This window comes from Caretta caretta, chromosome 3, assembly GCF_965140235.1.
Source record: "Caretta caretta isolate rCarCar2 chromosome 3, rCarCar1.hap1, whole genome shotgun sequence".
NCBI classification, from domain to species: domain Eukaryota; kingdom Metazoa; phylum Chordata; order Testudines; family Cheloniidae; genus Caretta; species Caretta caretta.
Window position 1 is genome coordinate 143,385,843 of NC_134208.1, and position 17,235 is coordinate 143,403,077.

Sequence of the window (17,235 nt, forward strand, 5' to 3'; positions counted from 1 at the left end):
AGAGGGAGGACATGCTGCTGCTTCTGGGAGCTGCTTGAGATAAGCACTGCTCGGAGTCTGCACCCGATTCCCTCCTGCGCCCCAACTCCATGCCCCAGCCCTGATCTCCCTCCCACCCTCCAAACCCCAGTCCCAGTCTGGAGCCCCCTCCCATACCCTGAACTCATTTCTGGCCCCACGTCAGAGCCTGCACTCCCAGCCAGAGCCCTCACCCCCTCCTGCACCCCAACTCCCAATTTCATGAGCATTCATGGCCCACCATACAATTTCCATACCCAGATGTAGTCCTTGGGCCAAAAAGTTTGCCCACCCCTGGACTAGACAGTAGGTAAAGTTTTCAGAAGTGCCTCAGTTACCTCAGTACTTTAAAAAGTCATACCCAGTGAAAACAAAAAAGTGTTCATGCCCGGATTAAGTTAGCTATTACTGGGACAGGTTCATGTTCTCCTGTTTTAGATCAGCCCCTCAATTCAACACTGCTCACTTGTTACTTTGCATTATGTTTGATTATCGCTGGAAGTTAGTTTTAAAATGGCAATGGCATTTTTCCAAATTTGAATTTGAGAGCATAAATGGAGGGGTCTTGAAAACAAAACAGTGTACACCATACCTGATATTGCTTGTTCTTCTGGTTCTGAATTGGTTTGAAGAGCTCTTCACACACAACTGGAATTATGCCTCTGTTTGCACCATATCCAATCATAGAATAGCTCTTCCCTGAGCCAGTCTGGCCATACGCTAGGAGAGTAGCATTATAACCTTGCCAGGCATTGTCCAGAACTCCTTGACCAAGGTCATGAAAGACCTCTCTCTAAAAGTAGACATTTTTACTAATAGAGAATGTAAACACATGCACCAGAATGGGATACAAAGAAAACAACAACCCAACACCATGATTAAACACCCCCCAGCCCTCCAAATTTTTTTAAAATACAAGTTTAATTAAAAAAATAAACCTAATTAAAATTAAATTTGAAGTGACAACTATCCACAAGGCCTAAATTTACTATAATCTTTTAAAATAATTTAAATAAAACAATATTAAATACTATATGTCTGCAGCCAAGTTTTAAAGAAAATCAAAACAATTGAACTAGTTGAGGTCATTGGCTAAGCACCTGGAATCAGAATTTGTTGAAGTGCTAAACCAGCTTTTCACAGCAGTAGCCTCTTCTACAGGTGCAGAGAATATTTTCTTAATTTCAGTTTATTCAACTAGTTCAGTCCAATGATTAGTTCATTAAAATGAAGAAACCAATGAGACAACAAAAGCAGAAAAAATCTTGTTTTCCCTCTTCCAATCTATGAATAAAAACTACGTCTGAGGATGAACTCTACTAGTTCTAAAATCTTGAAGGACATGATGACCAGAAACAATCAATTCAATTCACTAACCTACAGATAATACCTCCTCTGTTTAATAAATCAGTTATTCATGCAAGTCATATTTTGATAAATTTTCTCAAGTTTTTTTTTCCCTTATGTATCCAGCACATCTAAGTTATTTTAGTTTATTAGTTAAGAACTGCTGTATTTGAAAAATATCCATCCAAAGACCTTGGCACAAATCACAAGGAAAAAAGTTAAATATCATTCACTATTTTATAACATAACAAAAAATGTAAAAACAAAGTATCTGAACAATTGTAAATTAAGCTAAATAATTACTTAAATAAATGTTTATATAGTGCATACTCCTGGTTAGCAAAAAGAAGCACCAGATTTTGTGAAAGGGCTATATTTAATTGCAAATCAATGTATTTTAATGGTTAAGAACCAATGGTTTCCTTTCTTTAGGAAAATAACTTAAGAGCACAAATGCAAAACAAAATGATTAAAACCATGATTTAAAATCAAGGCTTCTGGCTTATTGATTCACTTCAATTTAAATCAATCCACCTTGACATGCACACACATAAAAGCACTACTATTTAGTTAGTACAGAGGTTAGTAATTACTATTTTAAACTGAAAGTCTGGTTTAATTATGACAAATATATACTTCATATTAAGGTACTTCAAATATTAAGAGTTCCAGAAACTGGAAGCATAAATAAAAATGGAAAGTAGCTTTAGATGTTGGCTTGAAACATGCACTAAGTAGATACAGATAATTCATCTCAGTTCCACTCTTGGGAATTGTAACAATTGCAATCACCAACAAAGTGAGTTGTTTAACATTTTATACTGGCAAGAAGTGCTATTAAATAGCCCTCTGAATACATTTTACCTGGCCTGCATATCTGCTGTTGGATCCAGATGAAACGAGCATGCCATCTTTATCCTTTAGAAATCCACTGTGGGACCAGTAAGCCAGGTCAAAGGTAAAGGTTTTCATGTGCCCTGGATTCTTAGGATCATATATGCTTGTGCTGCTGGAATTCATAGAAATCACACACCTGCTGCATGCATCCTTCTCCCTCTGTATCAAAATTATAAATCACATTATCAAACCAGTAGCAGTTCTAGTTGCTTACTCAAAATTTATATTTTGGACCAAATCCTGCAAGCCCTTTGTATGTGGAACTCCAAGTAAAATCAACAGAAGTTTTGTAGTTATTTGGGTATGGAGAATGTGTACGACTGGGACACATAACAAAACATATTCATCATAAAAGGTCCAATACATTAACTTCACAAAATTACACAAAATTTCTCTTGAACCAAACAAGGTAAATGTAGTTTAACTGTAATCAGGGAATAAATGCCATAGAAACAGATTTGAACGGAAAAGATAGTATCTGTAACCAAGTCCAAATTTGCTTTTTTCCTGATTTTGTAAACATCAGCCATTAATGTTGATAAGCTATTGTTGGAAAATCCTTCACTATTGTAGGTATGGCCATAACAGAACAAAGAATGGTACGCTATGTATGTTATTCCTGGGGGAATTATGCGCCAAAAAATTAAAAATCTTGCAACAAAAAGTTAAAAAAATCTCACAGTATTTTAAAATTCTGAAAAAAATCTATATATTTTATTTGTCAAAACAACACAAAATAATCACACCAGTTTCAATTCTTTTTGGTTATTTATTTCAAAATAACTGTCAACAAGTATGTCTGTAACAATACAGACAAAAAAGATTCAGGAAATGTTTTATGATAGATTTCGTTCCCAAATAGATTCCTTACTAGGCATATTAATACAGAACTCTGAGTAATAATTCATTTAAACTACAATACAAAACTATTTCCAGCACACCTCAGAAGCAGTGGAAAGGATTTGGGGAATCAGGGATAACAGAAGAGCTGAGGGAGAGGGAAGTAAATTGCTGGAAAGGAGCCTGGGTGTGAACTTGGAGGGTTGTTGGGTATGGGTAGGTAAAGTATGGAACAGGTTTTTGGCAGGGTGGGGAGGGATTGTTAGGGAGCCTCCCCCATGCAGACCCTGGCTGACCCCAAGCCTCTCCCATTAAGTCAGGCATATCTGCCCGTCCCCATGTGTTCCTGCATCCCCATGTGTCCCTCCAACCCCACTCAGACACCCACTCCTCCCAACCCCATATGGCCCTGCACCCCCTCCCCCACCCCCATGTGTCTCTGTGCCCCCCACCCAGCCACCCCATCCGTGTGTCCCTGTACCCTCTCCCCTTGTCCCCATGTGGCCCTGCACCTCCCTCCCCCGTGGCCCTGTGCCTCTACTCCCATTCAGCCGCTGCCCCCGTCTGTCCTCCCCCACTAGCCCTTATGAGCCCCCGTCTGATCCCCCGCCACCGTCCCCAGCACCCCACGCTGTATGTCTCCCCATAACCCCTGTCTCCTGATCTGCCCCACAGCAAAGCCCCCTCCTCTCTTTCTCCCCCCCCCCATTGCTGGCAGGGAGTTGCTGCTTTGTTCTAGCACCACAGTGCCCTCTGATGGGCAAAAGGTGAAACTACAGCAACATTTCAGCAGAAGCTTTTTTCTGCGCAAAAAATTAAAAATATATGGGGCTCAATTATGCACACACACAGTAGAGCGGAATTCTCCCAGGAGTAATCTCTTTCTCAAAAGTACATCCTGAAAAAGTACATCTTTCTCAAAGAGCACAACCCTGTTGATTTACTTCAGTGGGAGCAAGCTTACGCCCACTAATATTCTTACAACTAAAATTCTGCTCAGTGAACAGAAGGTTCACACAAAAATGGAGAGACAGTAAAGGAAAGCTTATTCCTTTGCATTTTGATTATTGCATATTACATCGTATGATCCTAAACTGATCAACATTTCTTTTTGACCTTGACTGACAGAGGTCAAAGATGCTTTTGTCTGTAGGCGGATTTTTCCAAGTAGAAACATCCAGACTATCAACAGCGTTCACACAGTAATTCATAATCAGTCAAATGAAGATTGAAACTGTTATACATATCATTATTGTCCTTATAAACTTGATAGAAGTCTTTAATCAGCCAGGAGTCTGAGAATTTTGATAGAGGGTTTGCTGTGAACGATCACCTGCTTTCCATGGGCTTGTCCACACAGGGATGCTCAGGAAAGTTCAGATGAATTAACGAAGATGTGAAGTTAATGTGCATTAATTAAAGTACATTAAACCACTGTGTGAACACACTCATTCAGAAGTAAAAGTGCCCTTAGTTCGCTTTAGCTTAATTCTTTGCGTTTTAGGGATCCTGCTGAATTCAGGGCTTGCCTTTACCATTCCTCCTCAATGACCTCTTTGAAAGATATTTCCCATCCATAACAAGAAAGTATCAGCCCTTGGCTTTAGTTTGCTCATCTTCTCTCCATGGCTGGAATTCAGAAGAAGCCACCTCCTTCCTTCTCCTACTTTAAAACGTGTATCTGAGAAAGAATGCGGTCTCCTTCTGTGATTTAGGCTTATCCAAAGAACAGAGGTCCCCTTCTTTGGAGAAGGAGCTAGAGCTTGTGGAAAGTAGGGATGCTTTTTCGTCTTCTTTCTGTGCTAATTGTCTGTTTGCCTTATGGAAGGGTAAATTCCCTCCCCCCCCCCCCCCCCCGAGGGGGAATGTCTCTTCTTAGCTAATGTTCCCTTTTGGGTTACAGTCTGCAGGGACATGGGTGTTTGTCTCTCAAGTCTCAGTATTCCTCATCAACTGATGTTGAAATGGAAAGGATGTATTAGGGAGTGCCCTCGAGAGCTCAAGTTCTTCCTTTCAGGAAGGAGAATCTAAAAGAATGCCAGATCCCATGCCAAGTGACTCAATTTTCTGCTTAGGAACAGATGCTGGGAGCCAAGCATTTAGTGGTGAATTAGATTGAGTGATTCAGAGGAATTTTCATGTTTACTCCTGAAAGGTCTCCTGAAATCTGTATCTCAGGAGTGGGAATTATGTCCCTGATGCTATCCCATAATGAAAACATAACCCCTCGTACTTCCCAAGGCCTCCCCTCCCCTCTTCCTTTCCTAGCACTGTAGACACAATCATCATCCTCCGCAATACACTTGCGAGCAACCTCAGTGTTGAATCAGGCCTGGTCTACACTTAAAATCTTAATCAGCATCATTCCCTCTGAGCAACATAGCTATACCAATTTAAGCCCTGGTGCAAACACAGCTAGGTTGATGGAAAAATGCTTTTGTTGACCTAGTTACCACCACTCAAGGAGTTGGATTTCCTATAATGGCAGAAGAATCCCTTATAATCAACTTCAATTTTCAAAAAAACCCTTCAGGATACCACACAATCTACCAATGCCTAGATCTCTGCTCTAATTTCCTTCTATATCTCCCCTCCCAACATTCCCATCTGAAATCCTGTTTTACCATTTGTCTGTGTACTCTATGCCTGGTACTCCCTTCTCTTAATTCAAATGCCTCCTTAAAATTTGTCTTTCTTTGTGATAGTACAGTCCTGATCAATGCCATCGAAGTTCAAAGAATGTGTTTTAAAGTTTCAATAGTCCAAAATAAATGGATTTTAATATATGATATTTATCTTGGCAAAATCTCTTTTAAGCAAATTTATTGTATCTTAAAGCTTCTACGAAATTACAAAATTAATGCCAGGTCCAAATATGGTCAATACTGTTACTCCAATCACCACCAAACAGAGCAAACACTAAGTGTTGCCAAACTATATACACTTTACTAGAACCAGTTTGAAAATAAAATAGTTTACAAATTCTTTAATACTCAGTCAAATCGTTAAACATTTTATGTAGCAGTTTGATGTACCATCATTTGCTGTGCTTATTTAGAGTGAATTTTTTTTCATACTGGGGGAAAAGACACAAATAACTAGAATATGTTAAAACCCTGTTAAGCTAACACCATGCTTACTACGATTTGATTCATTCTATTCTAACAGGGATTTCAGCACTTGGTTTTTACAAAACATTTTGGTTTGGTACATGAAACATATATGTTGATTTAAAAAAAAAAAAAGTTAGCTGTCACTTGCTTTTTAAGTAGTTTGCTCCTTTACCTAGTATTCATTTTTAAGTATTTCACTGTATTTCTGTACACGTAATTTAGGTACAAAGCATTACACTCTTAACATGTTAAGAGCTTCCTCTTTTTTCCTTAAGAGCCTATTAAAATTTAAATCTAAAAGTACAATAAAATTTAAAGTAACTACTAACCTGACTGAAAGGTCTCACGCGTACTGCCACTTTCACACCATCAATGCTTGGCATGCTATTATTGCTTGCACTCTTCCCAGGATATTCCTAAGCCGAAAAACATTTAAAACAAATACAAGTCCTTCTCTAGAGAAGCTCTGTTTTGAGAAATCAAAAGCACAGCCAGGGAAGCTGTTTCTTTTTTATAAGGTCAGTCTATTAATTATTAATATTTTCTCATTGTGTACAAGATACTAGTTACCTGATAAATTATTTCTTAAAGTAATTGCAGTAGCTTTCACTAAATGAAAATGTTTAATTTCAGGTTTCACTGTTCTGAAGTCTTCAAAATTGCACCTGGATATGAATCGACATATATGAAATATCACCTAAATTGTTCAAAGAATTAAGACTGCTATATTAAAAGACCAGACTAGCACATCCCAAGTCTGCGTGAAAAAGGAATAGCTTTTTCCTATTGTTCATACTATTTTAGTCTTTAAAGGGACAGTTTCACAGCCACCTGAGATAATCAGTGAAATAGCTGTACAAAAATCTGGTTTGTAACTATGATCTTTGCATACTTCTTGTATTGCTCTCAGCTTAGACAATTAAAATAATTGAAGTCAGTTTCACTAACAGGTTTTCAATGCTACGATGTGTTGATTTTGAACACTGTAAAAGCATGTAGGTTCACAGACAATTGTTCATTATTTTAAATTGTGGTAGCATTTCTATTACTCTAAAGTTTGCTAAAAACATATTTTTTTCAAATTTGGTCCAAATTTATATAGGCAATGTCCCTTTAAATGTATATCTTATAGAACATAATTGAAAATACCAAAGCACCTATATAGCTAAGTTTATGCTGACACAGCAAATTGGAAAAAAAATAGGGAAACATCTGAGGTGTGATCTAGTTTTATAAACTCAAGAGCAGCTTTCCCAAAGTTTAAGACAAATACAAAAAAAATATTGCACAGGTTCAATACAATTGTTTACATTCTGACTTCAATACAGTACATTTTAACCATGATGTAAGGAATTAGCAGCTTGTGTTCTACAATCCCAATTATTGGTGCCAAAGGGTTAAACATTTTCTATAAAATTTAAAACAACTGTCAGGTTTTAAATTTTTAATCATTATAGTAAGAATAAACAAATTTTTTAAAAGAGTTTTGGCCTAATATTGGAGGGTTAGTAATTATGGCGAGACAACATTAAGATGTTCTCAAGCAATTTGGTCCACTCAAACCATTATTCCCTCTCAAAAATCTAGCAGACAATAAGCATATTGTGAAGTATACATTTTTATTTAACATTCCTAAAATAAGCTGTATTTACATATATAAATGTATGAAGTCTTAATATAAAATAGAAAAACTGCATTGACTGAAGAAATCACACTCCATATGGAGTTACTTATTGAAGACTGTTTATGAAATTTTACAATAATTTATATAAATTATTCTCTTCCAAATTAGATGATTTTTTTTAATAATCCACACAATTTTGATGACTTTACAAACAGTGGTGTACATTACAAATTAAAAAACAGTTATAGCATCTTCCGGCGTACAACTGGCTTTGGGAAATTAGACAGTCTCTTTTTGTTCTTTCGAAGAGTCTTTTCTGCTGTTTCTGCAGTTTCTTTCTGTTTGCTTTTTGTCCCATCCACAGGACTTCCAAACGGAGAAATGAACTTAATCTCCACTGGTGGAGGTGACCAAGAACATTCTTTCCCTGTGGTTCTGCAAGAAACGACACGTCCCAACTAGATTACATCATGCTTTAAAAAAAACAAAACAAAAAAAACCAAAGAGCCCCCAAAACCACATTTCTGGATGTTTTGATAGAAACAAAGCCAAAAAGCTAAATTAAAACAAATAAAATTATAGTCCCCTCCACACCAAAGAAATTCTATGATCAAGCAGGATCTTACAAGGGAATAATTTATACTAATAACTTCATGTAAAGAGTGAGATTTTTCCATGTATAACTACATTAACATTTATGACTGAAGCACCTGACAATCAAAAGAGTAACTGGAAGATCATAATTTTCAGGAAGATAAAAAAGGCAAATAAATAGCTCCTGATGGAACATGAGATTATGCTACCTTAAATTTATGCCTCTTTTGAGAGCTTAAATGAGGTCAACTGTCCCATATCTCAAGTGTCCCATATCAGATTTGTTCCTGATTTAGGTCTATTGTCACCACTATGCCTCTAATTAAGGACATAGTCAAGGATTGATTGGAGCAGCAAAAAAAGAAAGACTAAAGTTAATCTGCATACAGCTGCTAGAGAGGAGGAAATGGGGAAGACTACGACTCTGCCATCAGGGAGGGGAGGGCAGGCAAAAAGGTATACACAACTATAGAATAAATAAGGCTGTACTTGACCAAGTGGATTCTGGTCCAAAGGTACTGGAGAGGAAAAATGTGCCCCATCGAGGAGAACTGGTTTATATACTGAGAAACAGAAGACTTAAAAAAATTGGAATATATGGCTTGAAACAATGGCATACACTAAAGTGTTCCTTTCATTGTACTCCCTATGTTTATAAAACTGAAGTTTTGCTAGAAGTAGCAAGAATATTTATGATATTCGTTTAAAAATGCTAAACCATCATTAAACTTTCCTTCTTCAGTTTTCCAACTGCAAGGGGCTCTTTCCTTCATGTATATGGTCTTAAATCTTACTGAAATGAAATTAAAAAGACCCCCGTGCATAATTTCCTCATTTACCTGATACAGAAAGCCAAACTAGTCCTAAATACAAGTCCTGAAATGTTCAGGTGGGTGGAGAGCAATTTAGGCTTTACTTCTGAAAAAAAAACTTTATTCCAGAAAAAGAATTCTGTTTAATGGAAATACAACTATTGATATATTTGAGCCTTGAAAATAATTAAAAAAACAAACCAACAATAAATGGATCAAGAGGCACAGTAATTTTCCCCAACCATTTAAACAAAAGTGGATATGGAACACCCAGTTGCACACAAAAGGGCCCAAAGATAAACTCAAGAATTCATTTTCACTTAGCTAAAAATCAGCAGCTCTACAGTATCAGAAAATTTATATCAATATTTCAAACTGGCAGTTAGCAATATTGCTTACCACCCAAATTTACTGTGAATGAATACTCTCAAAGGCTTGCTGGTGCTTTTAAACCAGTTTGTTCAGGAGAATGCTTATAGAGCCATCAAAACTGTAAAACGAGGAATTCAAATGTCCTCAAGATGCAGTTCTTTGGCTTCCTGCTGGAAAACCTCTCTCTATTCGCTCCTCTCCACTGTATGGAGTGAACTATAGACTTTGCAAGTTTACCTCCTAAACCTAGAATGAAGAATTTTTGCACTTTCATGCAATTTTTGTAAAGATGATACAGTATTAAGCATTTCATACTTGCTTGCTTTCTGTGTTTTTGATTTTGTAGCTCTTCTTCGCTTCACTTTCTGCTTTCCCACAAACTCTACTGTTTTGTTATCCTCTTCTTTAATTGGTAACTCCTGTGTTAAAGCAACAGAAAACATATACATGATTTATACTATAAACGCCCTCCCATTCCTAAGGAGTGCTGACTGATTTATAAACATGCTTAGTCCCAAACAGTTTTAAAATCTGATTTATATGAGAATGGTTATTCAATAGAGCATTACAAATTATTTTGGGCAAATAGTAAATTAGCCAAAAATACATCTGTCAGTGCACCAAAACTATCCATGAATTCATGCCGAATTCAGCTAACGGTTTTGGCCAGAAAAATCCCCTGCCCCCCATGGAAAAGTCAAGCTGTTTCAAAAAGAAATGTCAATTCAAATAGACATTCAAGGTGTTTTGTTTGACTCAAATGAATTTTTTTTTTTTTTTGCTTTTTCATTCTGCCGGGGGGGAAAAAACAAAACAAAAAAGATTTCAATTTCGGTTCAAGATGAACTAATTTGGTTTGTTTTGTGGCCAAACTGAAAAAAATCAATTATTTCCTCAGTTCTATTATTACTGAAGGAGAATGCTGATAAAAATACAAAGTCCACATTTCTTAAGACATTAGCAGTTATTTTCCCTTACATCAGAAGTATTGTACCAACATTTGAAAATTCAAATTTGAATATTAGGAGTTCATTCACCATAATCATAGAATCACAGAATATCAGGGTTGGAAGGGACCTCAGGAGGTCATCTAGTCCAACCCCCTGCTCAAAAGCAGGACCCATCCCCAATTAAATCATCCCAGCCAGGGCTTTGTCAAGCCTGACCTTAAAAACTTCTAAGGAAGGAGATTCCACCACCTCCCTAGGCAACGCATTCCAGTGTTTCCCCACCCTCCTAGTGAAAAAGTTTTTCCTAATATCCAACCTAAACCTCCCCCACTGCAACTTGAGACCATTACTCCTTGTCCTGTCCTCTTCTACCACTGAGAATAGTCTAGAACCATCCTCTCTGGAACCACCTCTCAGGTAGTTGAAAGCAGCTATCAAATCCCCCCTCATTCTTCTCTTCCGCAGACTAAACAATCCCAGTTCCCTCAGCCTCTCCTCATAAGTCATGTGTTCCAGACCCCTAATCATTTTTGTTGCCCTTCGCTGGACTCTCTCCAATTTCTCCACATCCTTCTTGTAGTGTGGGGCCCAAAACTGGACACAGTACTCCAGATGAGGCCTCACCAGTGTCGAATAGAGGGGGACGATCACGTCCCTCAATCTGCTCGCTATGCCCCTACTTATACATCCCAAAATGCCATTGGCAACAAGGGCACAAGGCTGACTCATATCCAGCTTCTCGTCCACTGTCACTCCTAGGTCCTTTTCTGCAGAACTGCTGCCTAGCCATTCAGTCCCTAGTCTGTAGCTGTGCATTGCGTTCTTCCGTCCTAAGTGCAGGACCCTGCACTTATCCTTATTGAACTTCATCAGATTTCTTTTGGGCCAATCCTCCAATTTGTCTAGGTCCCTCTGTATCCTATCCCTGCCCTCCAGCGTATCTACCACTCCTCCCAGTTTAGTATCATCCGCAAATTTGCTGAGAGTGCAATCCACACCATCCTCCAGATCATTTATGAAGATATTGATCAAAACTGGCCCCAGGACCGACCCTTGGGGCACTCCACTTGACACCGGCTGCCAACTAGACATGGAGCCATTGATCACTACCCGTTGAGCCCGACAATCTAGCCAACTTTCTACCCACCTTATAGTGCATTCATCCAGCCCATACTTCTTTAACTTGCTGACAAGAATACTGTGGGAGACCGTGTCAAAAGCTTTGCTAAAGTCAAGATACAATACATCCACTGCTTTCCCTTCATCCACAGAACCAGTAATCTCATCATAGAAGGTGATTAGATTGGTCAGGCATGACCTTCCCTTGGTGAATCCATACTGACTGTTCCTGATCACTTTCCTCCCATGTAAGTGCTTCAGGATTGATTCTTTGAGGACCTGCTCCATGATTTTTCCGGGGACTGAAGTGAGGCTGACTGGCCTGTAGTTCCCATAATATCGCTAAAAGGTTTGTTTATTCTTAGTTTAAATATATTCAGATTTATTTTTGCAAGTATTAATTATAATTAACTCTCAAGAAGAAAGGCAAATAGTTTTAACTTAATTGATTTATTTTAAATTTTTCTTGTAAAAACATTACGGTTTTACAGAACAGGGTTCTGCAACAGTCATAATTAAAGAATATAGTTTGTAAAAGAGTTACAGAGAAAAGCTTGAAATTGATATGAAGTAATTACAAATATTACTTACCAATTCTTTCACGATCCGTGAAATACTGGATACATGTTTCCTCCTCGACCTCAAAAGGGGGGGTGAGAACACAAACTGAGAAGACAACTCTGGGTCTAAATCCTTGAGCTGTACAGGATGCTCTGCCTTTTCAGCTACAATGACAAAATGTACAGTTAATGTAAATACAAATGATGGGGAAAGATAAAAATACAACTAATATTTAAGCACAGAATAGCAAAACCAAGATTACACCCCAGTAAAAATCTGTTTGTTTTTAAATCTAAAACAAGGGTCAAATTGGGCTGTCTCATGGAAGCTCAAAGTTCTGGTACATTCCCATAACGGCTGCATCTTGGTCTCCCAAGTCTTACTGCAAAATGTGAGCCAGATAAAAACTAATCCAATGATGCCTGTCTGGGTATCCAGATAACGTGAAATACTGGCTTTGATAGGTGTGAACTGTTCATCATTTCAGTGACATATTAACTCTTTAGTTCTGGGATAACAAAGCTAACACATAACTACTTCCCAACCAAAGCACACAAGATGCATGAAGGACAATCACATACTGAAGAGCTGCAAAATCTACTGAGAGATGCATCTCATTTTGGCGCTACAAGTAGGGGAACTCAAACTTTACATAGAATTTGGGAGAGTAACACACTATTTCTTCCACAAATGAAAAACAAAAGGCAGGCGTATGTAATGAAATTAATGATTTGAAATACTTAAGCTAGATAGAAATTAAAAACAAAGACAAAAGATCAGACTAGGTTTCATTCCACTGGACTTGTGATATTTCAACTCCCTCATATTAAGAGGCTTCTATAATAACCGAGTCCCGTAACTCTTAGACACGAGTAAAAAAAAGAACTGTATCCTTCAATATGAATCTTAACTTTTGTATGATTACGTTCCTTACATAAAACTGTACTCAAAATATGTTTCATGTAGTTGACAGGCGAGAATGAAATTGTAAGCATTCCTATTTTGTGTCAGAAAATAATTCAGGTACCTTTTGATTTCTTTGTAAGCTTTGTGAGAGGGGGAGAGAAAAAGAAGGACTCATTTTCCTCTAGGGAGAGCTTCTGATGCATGCCAGTTTTGCTGGATCTGGTCCTCGTAACACGAGTACCATGAACTGCTAAAGTTCTCTCCATTTCATCAAGTCTTGATTCAGTTAGGTCTGCAACTAGCAAAGAAGGATTGCAATCAGTTACTCGAGGCAAGCCTTCTTCCTCTGTGCTTTCCTCTGATACTGACTGTAGTTGCCTCTTTCTGTTTCTATGTCCAGTTCTTGCTGAAGTCCTGGTTGCAGCCAATGCCTCAACTGGCTGAACAGGTGTTTTCTCTAGAGTGGGTTTTCCAGTACCTGTTTTTTCTACTTTAGCAGGTGTAACTCTTGTTGCTCTTCTCTTGGGGGTATCACGCATTTTCTCTCTCTCCTCTGAATGTATGTCTTCCAGAGTGGGTATAGAATCTGTACCTGCAGGCAGATTTAGTGTCCTCCTTCTAATATTTCGTCTAGTAGTTACAGAAGATTTAAGTTCCATTTGATGATGAGAAGGCTTAGATGTATCAAGCTCAAAATTTTCTGAAACTTCTGATGATGTACTAGTCTTTTTCCTCCTGCCTCTTCTAGTTGGCACAGGCAGCTGCTGCTCATAGGGCTCTGTCTCCTGATCAGTAATGATGTTTTCAGTAAGCTGTAAACCAACACTTTTTAGTTTTCTTCCACTTTTACTGGGACTAACTGCCATTTTTACCTTGTGATCAGTGAAAAGTTGGCTATTTTCTTGATCCCCTACTGAACGTTTTGCACCTCTACCAGTCCTTTTAGAAGTAGCAGGTAGCTTAATTGCTTCTTCAGCAAGAGGAATTTCCTCATTAGCCTGTTCAGAAAGTACTGATGCAGGTTCCCTGGTTCTCCTTAACCCTCTCCTTGGGGTACCAACCATCTGTAATGACTGTCCAATAGAATGAACGTTGTCTGATGTTTCTAAATGATTCCCCCTAGTTTTCCTGGAGCCTCTCCTAGGAGTATCAGGGATCTGAGATATTTGCTGATCTTGAGAATTTCCATCAGAATCAAGATGATAACCTTCATGAATCGCAGAAGTTTCTTTTGTTCGCCTAGCACTTCTCCTCAGGGTACACGGTCCCAACAGATCTGGTCTGCCTGCATTTGACAGCTGTTGAGCATCTGTTGAGGGGATATTTAGATTTTTTCTCTTTCGCCCCCTTGGACGTTTAGGTGTCACCACATAGTCTACTTGACAAACACTGGCATTATCTGCATTTGCTTCCTGCCCAGTTGTTAGTGGAGTCTTTATTGACTTCTGGGAACTAGTTACCATTTTGCTCATTAAAGGTATACTTTCATGAACAGACTGTTCCACTACTTCAGAAGTGAATTCTTTACTTCTTGTGTCTTTGATTACATCTAATAAATTTTCAGCAATAGCTACCTTAACAGGTTCAGGCACATATGGGAATGGCTCTGCAATATTCTGAGACTCCTGATCACTAGTTACAGTGGGCACTGAATTCGTAATGTTCTCTTGGTTATCAATATTGCCTACATGATTCATATGCTTGTCCTCTGTTTTTGTGCTAACTGGTTTAGTAGACATATCTAACGTTATAGGGTCTCCGGTCTCAGTTTCACCTTCTTCTCCTTCTAATATTAAAGTAAAATTGCTTTCAGACATGAAAAGCTCTCCATCCCCTTCAGCTGCGTCACATTCATCGGTGTCTTTAGTATCAGGCAAGTCACAAGTGAACTGCTGTTTGATAGCATCAAAGTTATATTGAAGTTTAAGGGTGCCTGATGGATATTGCTCATTAAATGGAGGTGTCTCAGCTGTTTCTTCTGAAGCTTGGACATCAGATGTGCCATCTTCAATAATCTAAAATAAAAGTAAACCGGTTTGTTAGTAATATATTAATGTATGTTCATATATTAGTTTCTGCATATACTAACTTTCAGCAGGCCTTGATATGATTGAGGTCAATGGTGTCCCCTTCTTTTGAATCATTATTGAGCACAATAGTTAGAAGTAAACAAATCATTCTCTATTACACACAAAATGCACGCAATTTAAGGGACTGAAAATAAGTATTTATTACATGGAACCAGATAGTTAAGCAGTTTTAGATTTTCTGTTTACAATTACAAAGATTTTCTAGCAGCAAGGAATCAACTATATTGTTTTATAAGTCTGAGGTAGATCGGAAACTGCCTCCAGTCTATTCTAAGAGGAATGTAAGTAAAGTAAAAGGGTTGAGCCAAAAACCCATATTCAGACATTCTTAAGAACTCCTCAAAAGTGAGCATTCACTTCTCATTTTCCTGCCTCCTGTCCTCTTAACAATTGCTAAGAAATCTTATTAAGAAAGCCTGCCACTCAAGTGTGACTAGGAGACTGACTAAACCCAAGGATCACTGACATTGTACAACCTTCAACACTGACGCAAAGACTGTCAACAGAAAAGTAAACATCCCGCTCTAAGCTCAAGGCTTTAACAATAGGGGAAGAGAAGCCAATGAGGGAAGCCTGCAAGTATGCTAGTGGGAGAAGGAGGTGGGAGTTAGGCAAGGGTAGAAAAGCCCTTCCTATGCTCCAGGTGGCTCCCTACCAGCAGCTATGTCACCAACCTCAGCAGCTTTGCCTCTCTCATGGCAGCTGCTCCTTTCTTTTCCCCACAGAGGGTTCTTAACCCACTATTCCTAGAACCAAGAGTACTCTGACCTTCTATACCCTGGCTTCCAGTTTCCAAAGCTGGCAAAGGCAGAATGTCTATATACCTTCAGAGTCTCAGCCAAGAAATGGAGACTGCCTCCCTGTGCTTAGCTGTGTGCTCAGAATGTGTGTGTTGTACCCTCCTACCCAGCCCTTTGATCCTGACAAGATGACAACAGTGCAATATCTCTTCTCACCACAGTCATAATACTGCACAGTGATTCTGAGTCTGCCCTGTATGCTGCTCACATGTGTCTCAATAACTCCCACAGCTCTTTCTTCAACCATATGCGGCCAGAGGGGTTGTAAAAATCACATCAGAGATGAAATTCAGTAAGACAACTGGAGGTTTTAACAATTCTATTTTTTAGTTTAAGAATACTGCAGTGAACCACCCTTTAAAATCATAACTAAGAAAGTGAGTCTGTCATGGCAGTCACGGATTCCGTGACTTTCTGGGACCTCCATGACTTCTGCAGCAGCTAGTGCAGCTGGTCCGGGGGCTGCCTGAGTAGCTTGGGCAGGCCCTGGGCCAGCTGCATCATCCGCTGCTGGGGCTGTCTCGGGCCACTGTGCCCGCCCCGCCTCCCCCCCCCCAACACCCAAGCATCAGGAGGCGTTTGGGTGTAGGAGGCGGCTCAGGGCTAGGGCAGGTGGTTGGGGCACAGGAGGGGGCGAGAGCTCTGGGCGGTGCTTACCTTGGGGGGGCTCCCCAGAAGCGGCAACATGTCCCTTGGCTTCTAGGCGGAGGTGTGGCCAGGGACTGTCTGTGCACTGCCCCCAGCCTGGGTGCCGGCTCCGCAGCTCCCAATGGCCAGGAACCGCAGCCAATGGGAGCTGCAGGGGTGACGCCTGCAGGCAGAGGCAGCATGCAGAGCCCCCCAGCCGCTCCTCTGGCTAGGGACATGTCGCTGCTTCCAGGGAGCCACGCAGAGCCAGGTAGGGAACCTGCCAGCCCCGCCAACACCCCCCCACCCCTCAATCAGTAAAAGGAGCCCTGGCACCCCCGGGATGCCCCAGAGCAGCCAAGATTTAGTCAGGGGTGTATAGTACAAGTCATGAACAGGTCACATGCCATGAATTTTTGTTTACTGCCCATGACCCGTGGATGCCTTTTACTAAAAATACCCGTGACTAAAACGTAGCCTTAATCATAACTAATGTCAGAGGTTCTATAAATTGGGATTTGAACCCTAAATAGAATTTCTATTTAGTTGGAAACAACCTGGCAGT

At 39.4% G+C, this 17,235-nt stretch overlaps 2 protein-coding genes across 4 annotated transcripts in view; both read right to left on the bottom strand.

The window, feature by feature from the left end:
* The window catches only part of LOC125634868 (kinesin-like protein KIF28), a 57,739-nt gene extending 50,400 nt beyond the window's left edge, over window positions 1–7,339 (bottom strand). Inside the window, exons 1-3 of the mRNA XM_048846208.2 lie at window positions 6,545–7,339; window positions 2,230–2,421; window positions 611–811 (exon numbers count right to left, since the gene is read on the bottom strand). Coding sequence (XP_048702165.1) covers window positions 611–811; window positions 2,230–2,421; window positions 6,545–6,598 — 447 coding nt within the window. The 5' untranslated portion in view covers window positions 6,599–7,339. The remainder of the gene's footprint in view (window positions 1–610; window positions 812–2,229; window positions 2,422–6,544) is intronic.
* Window positions 7,340–7,428: 89 nt separating this feature from the next.
* Window positions 7,429–17,235, bottom strand: part of AHCTF1 (AT-hook containing transcription factor 1) — an 84,236-nt gene continuing 74,429 nt past the window's right edge. For all 3 annotated transcript variants that reach the window (XM_075126982.1, XM_048843664.2, XM_075126981.1), the window contains exons 33-36: window positions 13,275–15,168; window positions 12,278–12,411; window positions 9,933–10,036; window positions 7,429–8,274 (exon numbers count right to left, since the gene is read on the bottom strand). In XM_075126982.1, the coding sequence (XP_074983083.1) occupies window positions 8,082–8,274; window positions 9,933–10,036; window positions 12,278–12,411; window positions 13,275–15,168 (2,325 nt within the window). In that variant the 3' untranslated portion in view covers window positions 7,429–8,081. The remainder of the gene's footprint in view (window positions 8,275–9,932; window positions 10,037–12,277; window positions 12,412–13,274; window positions 15,169–17,235) is intronic.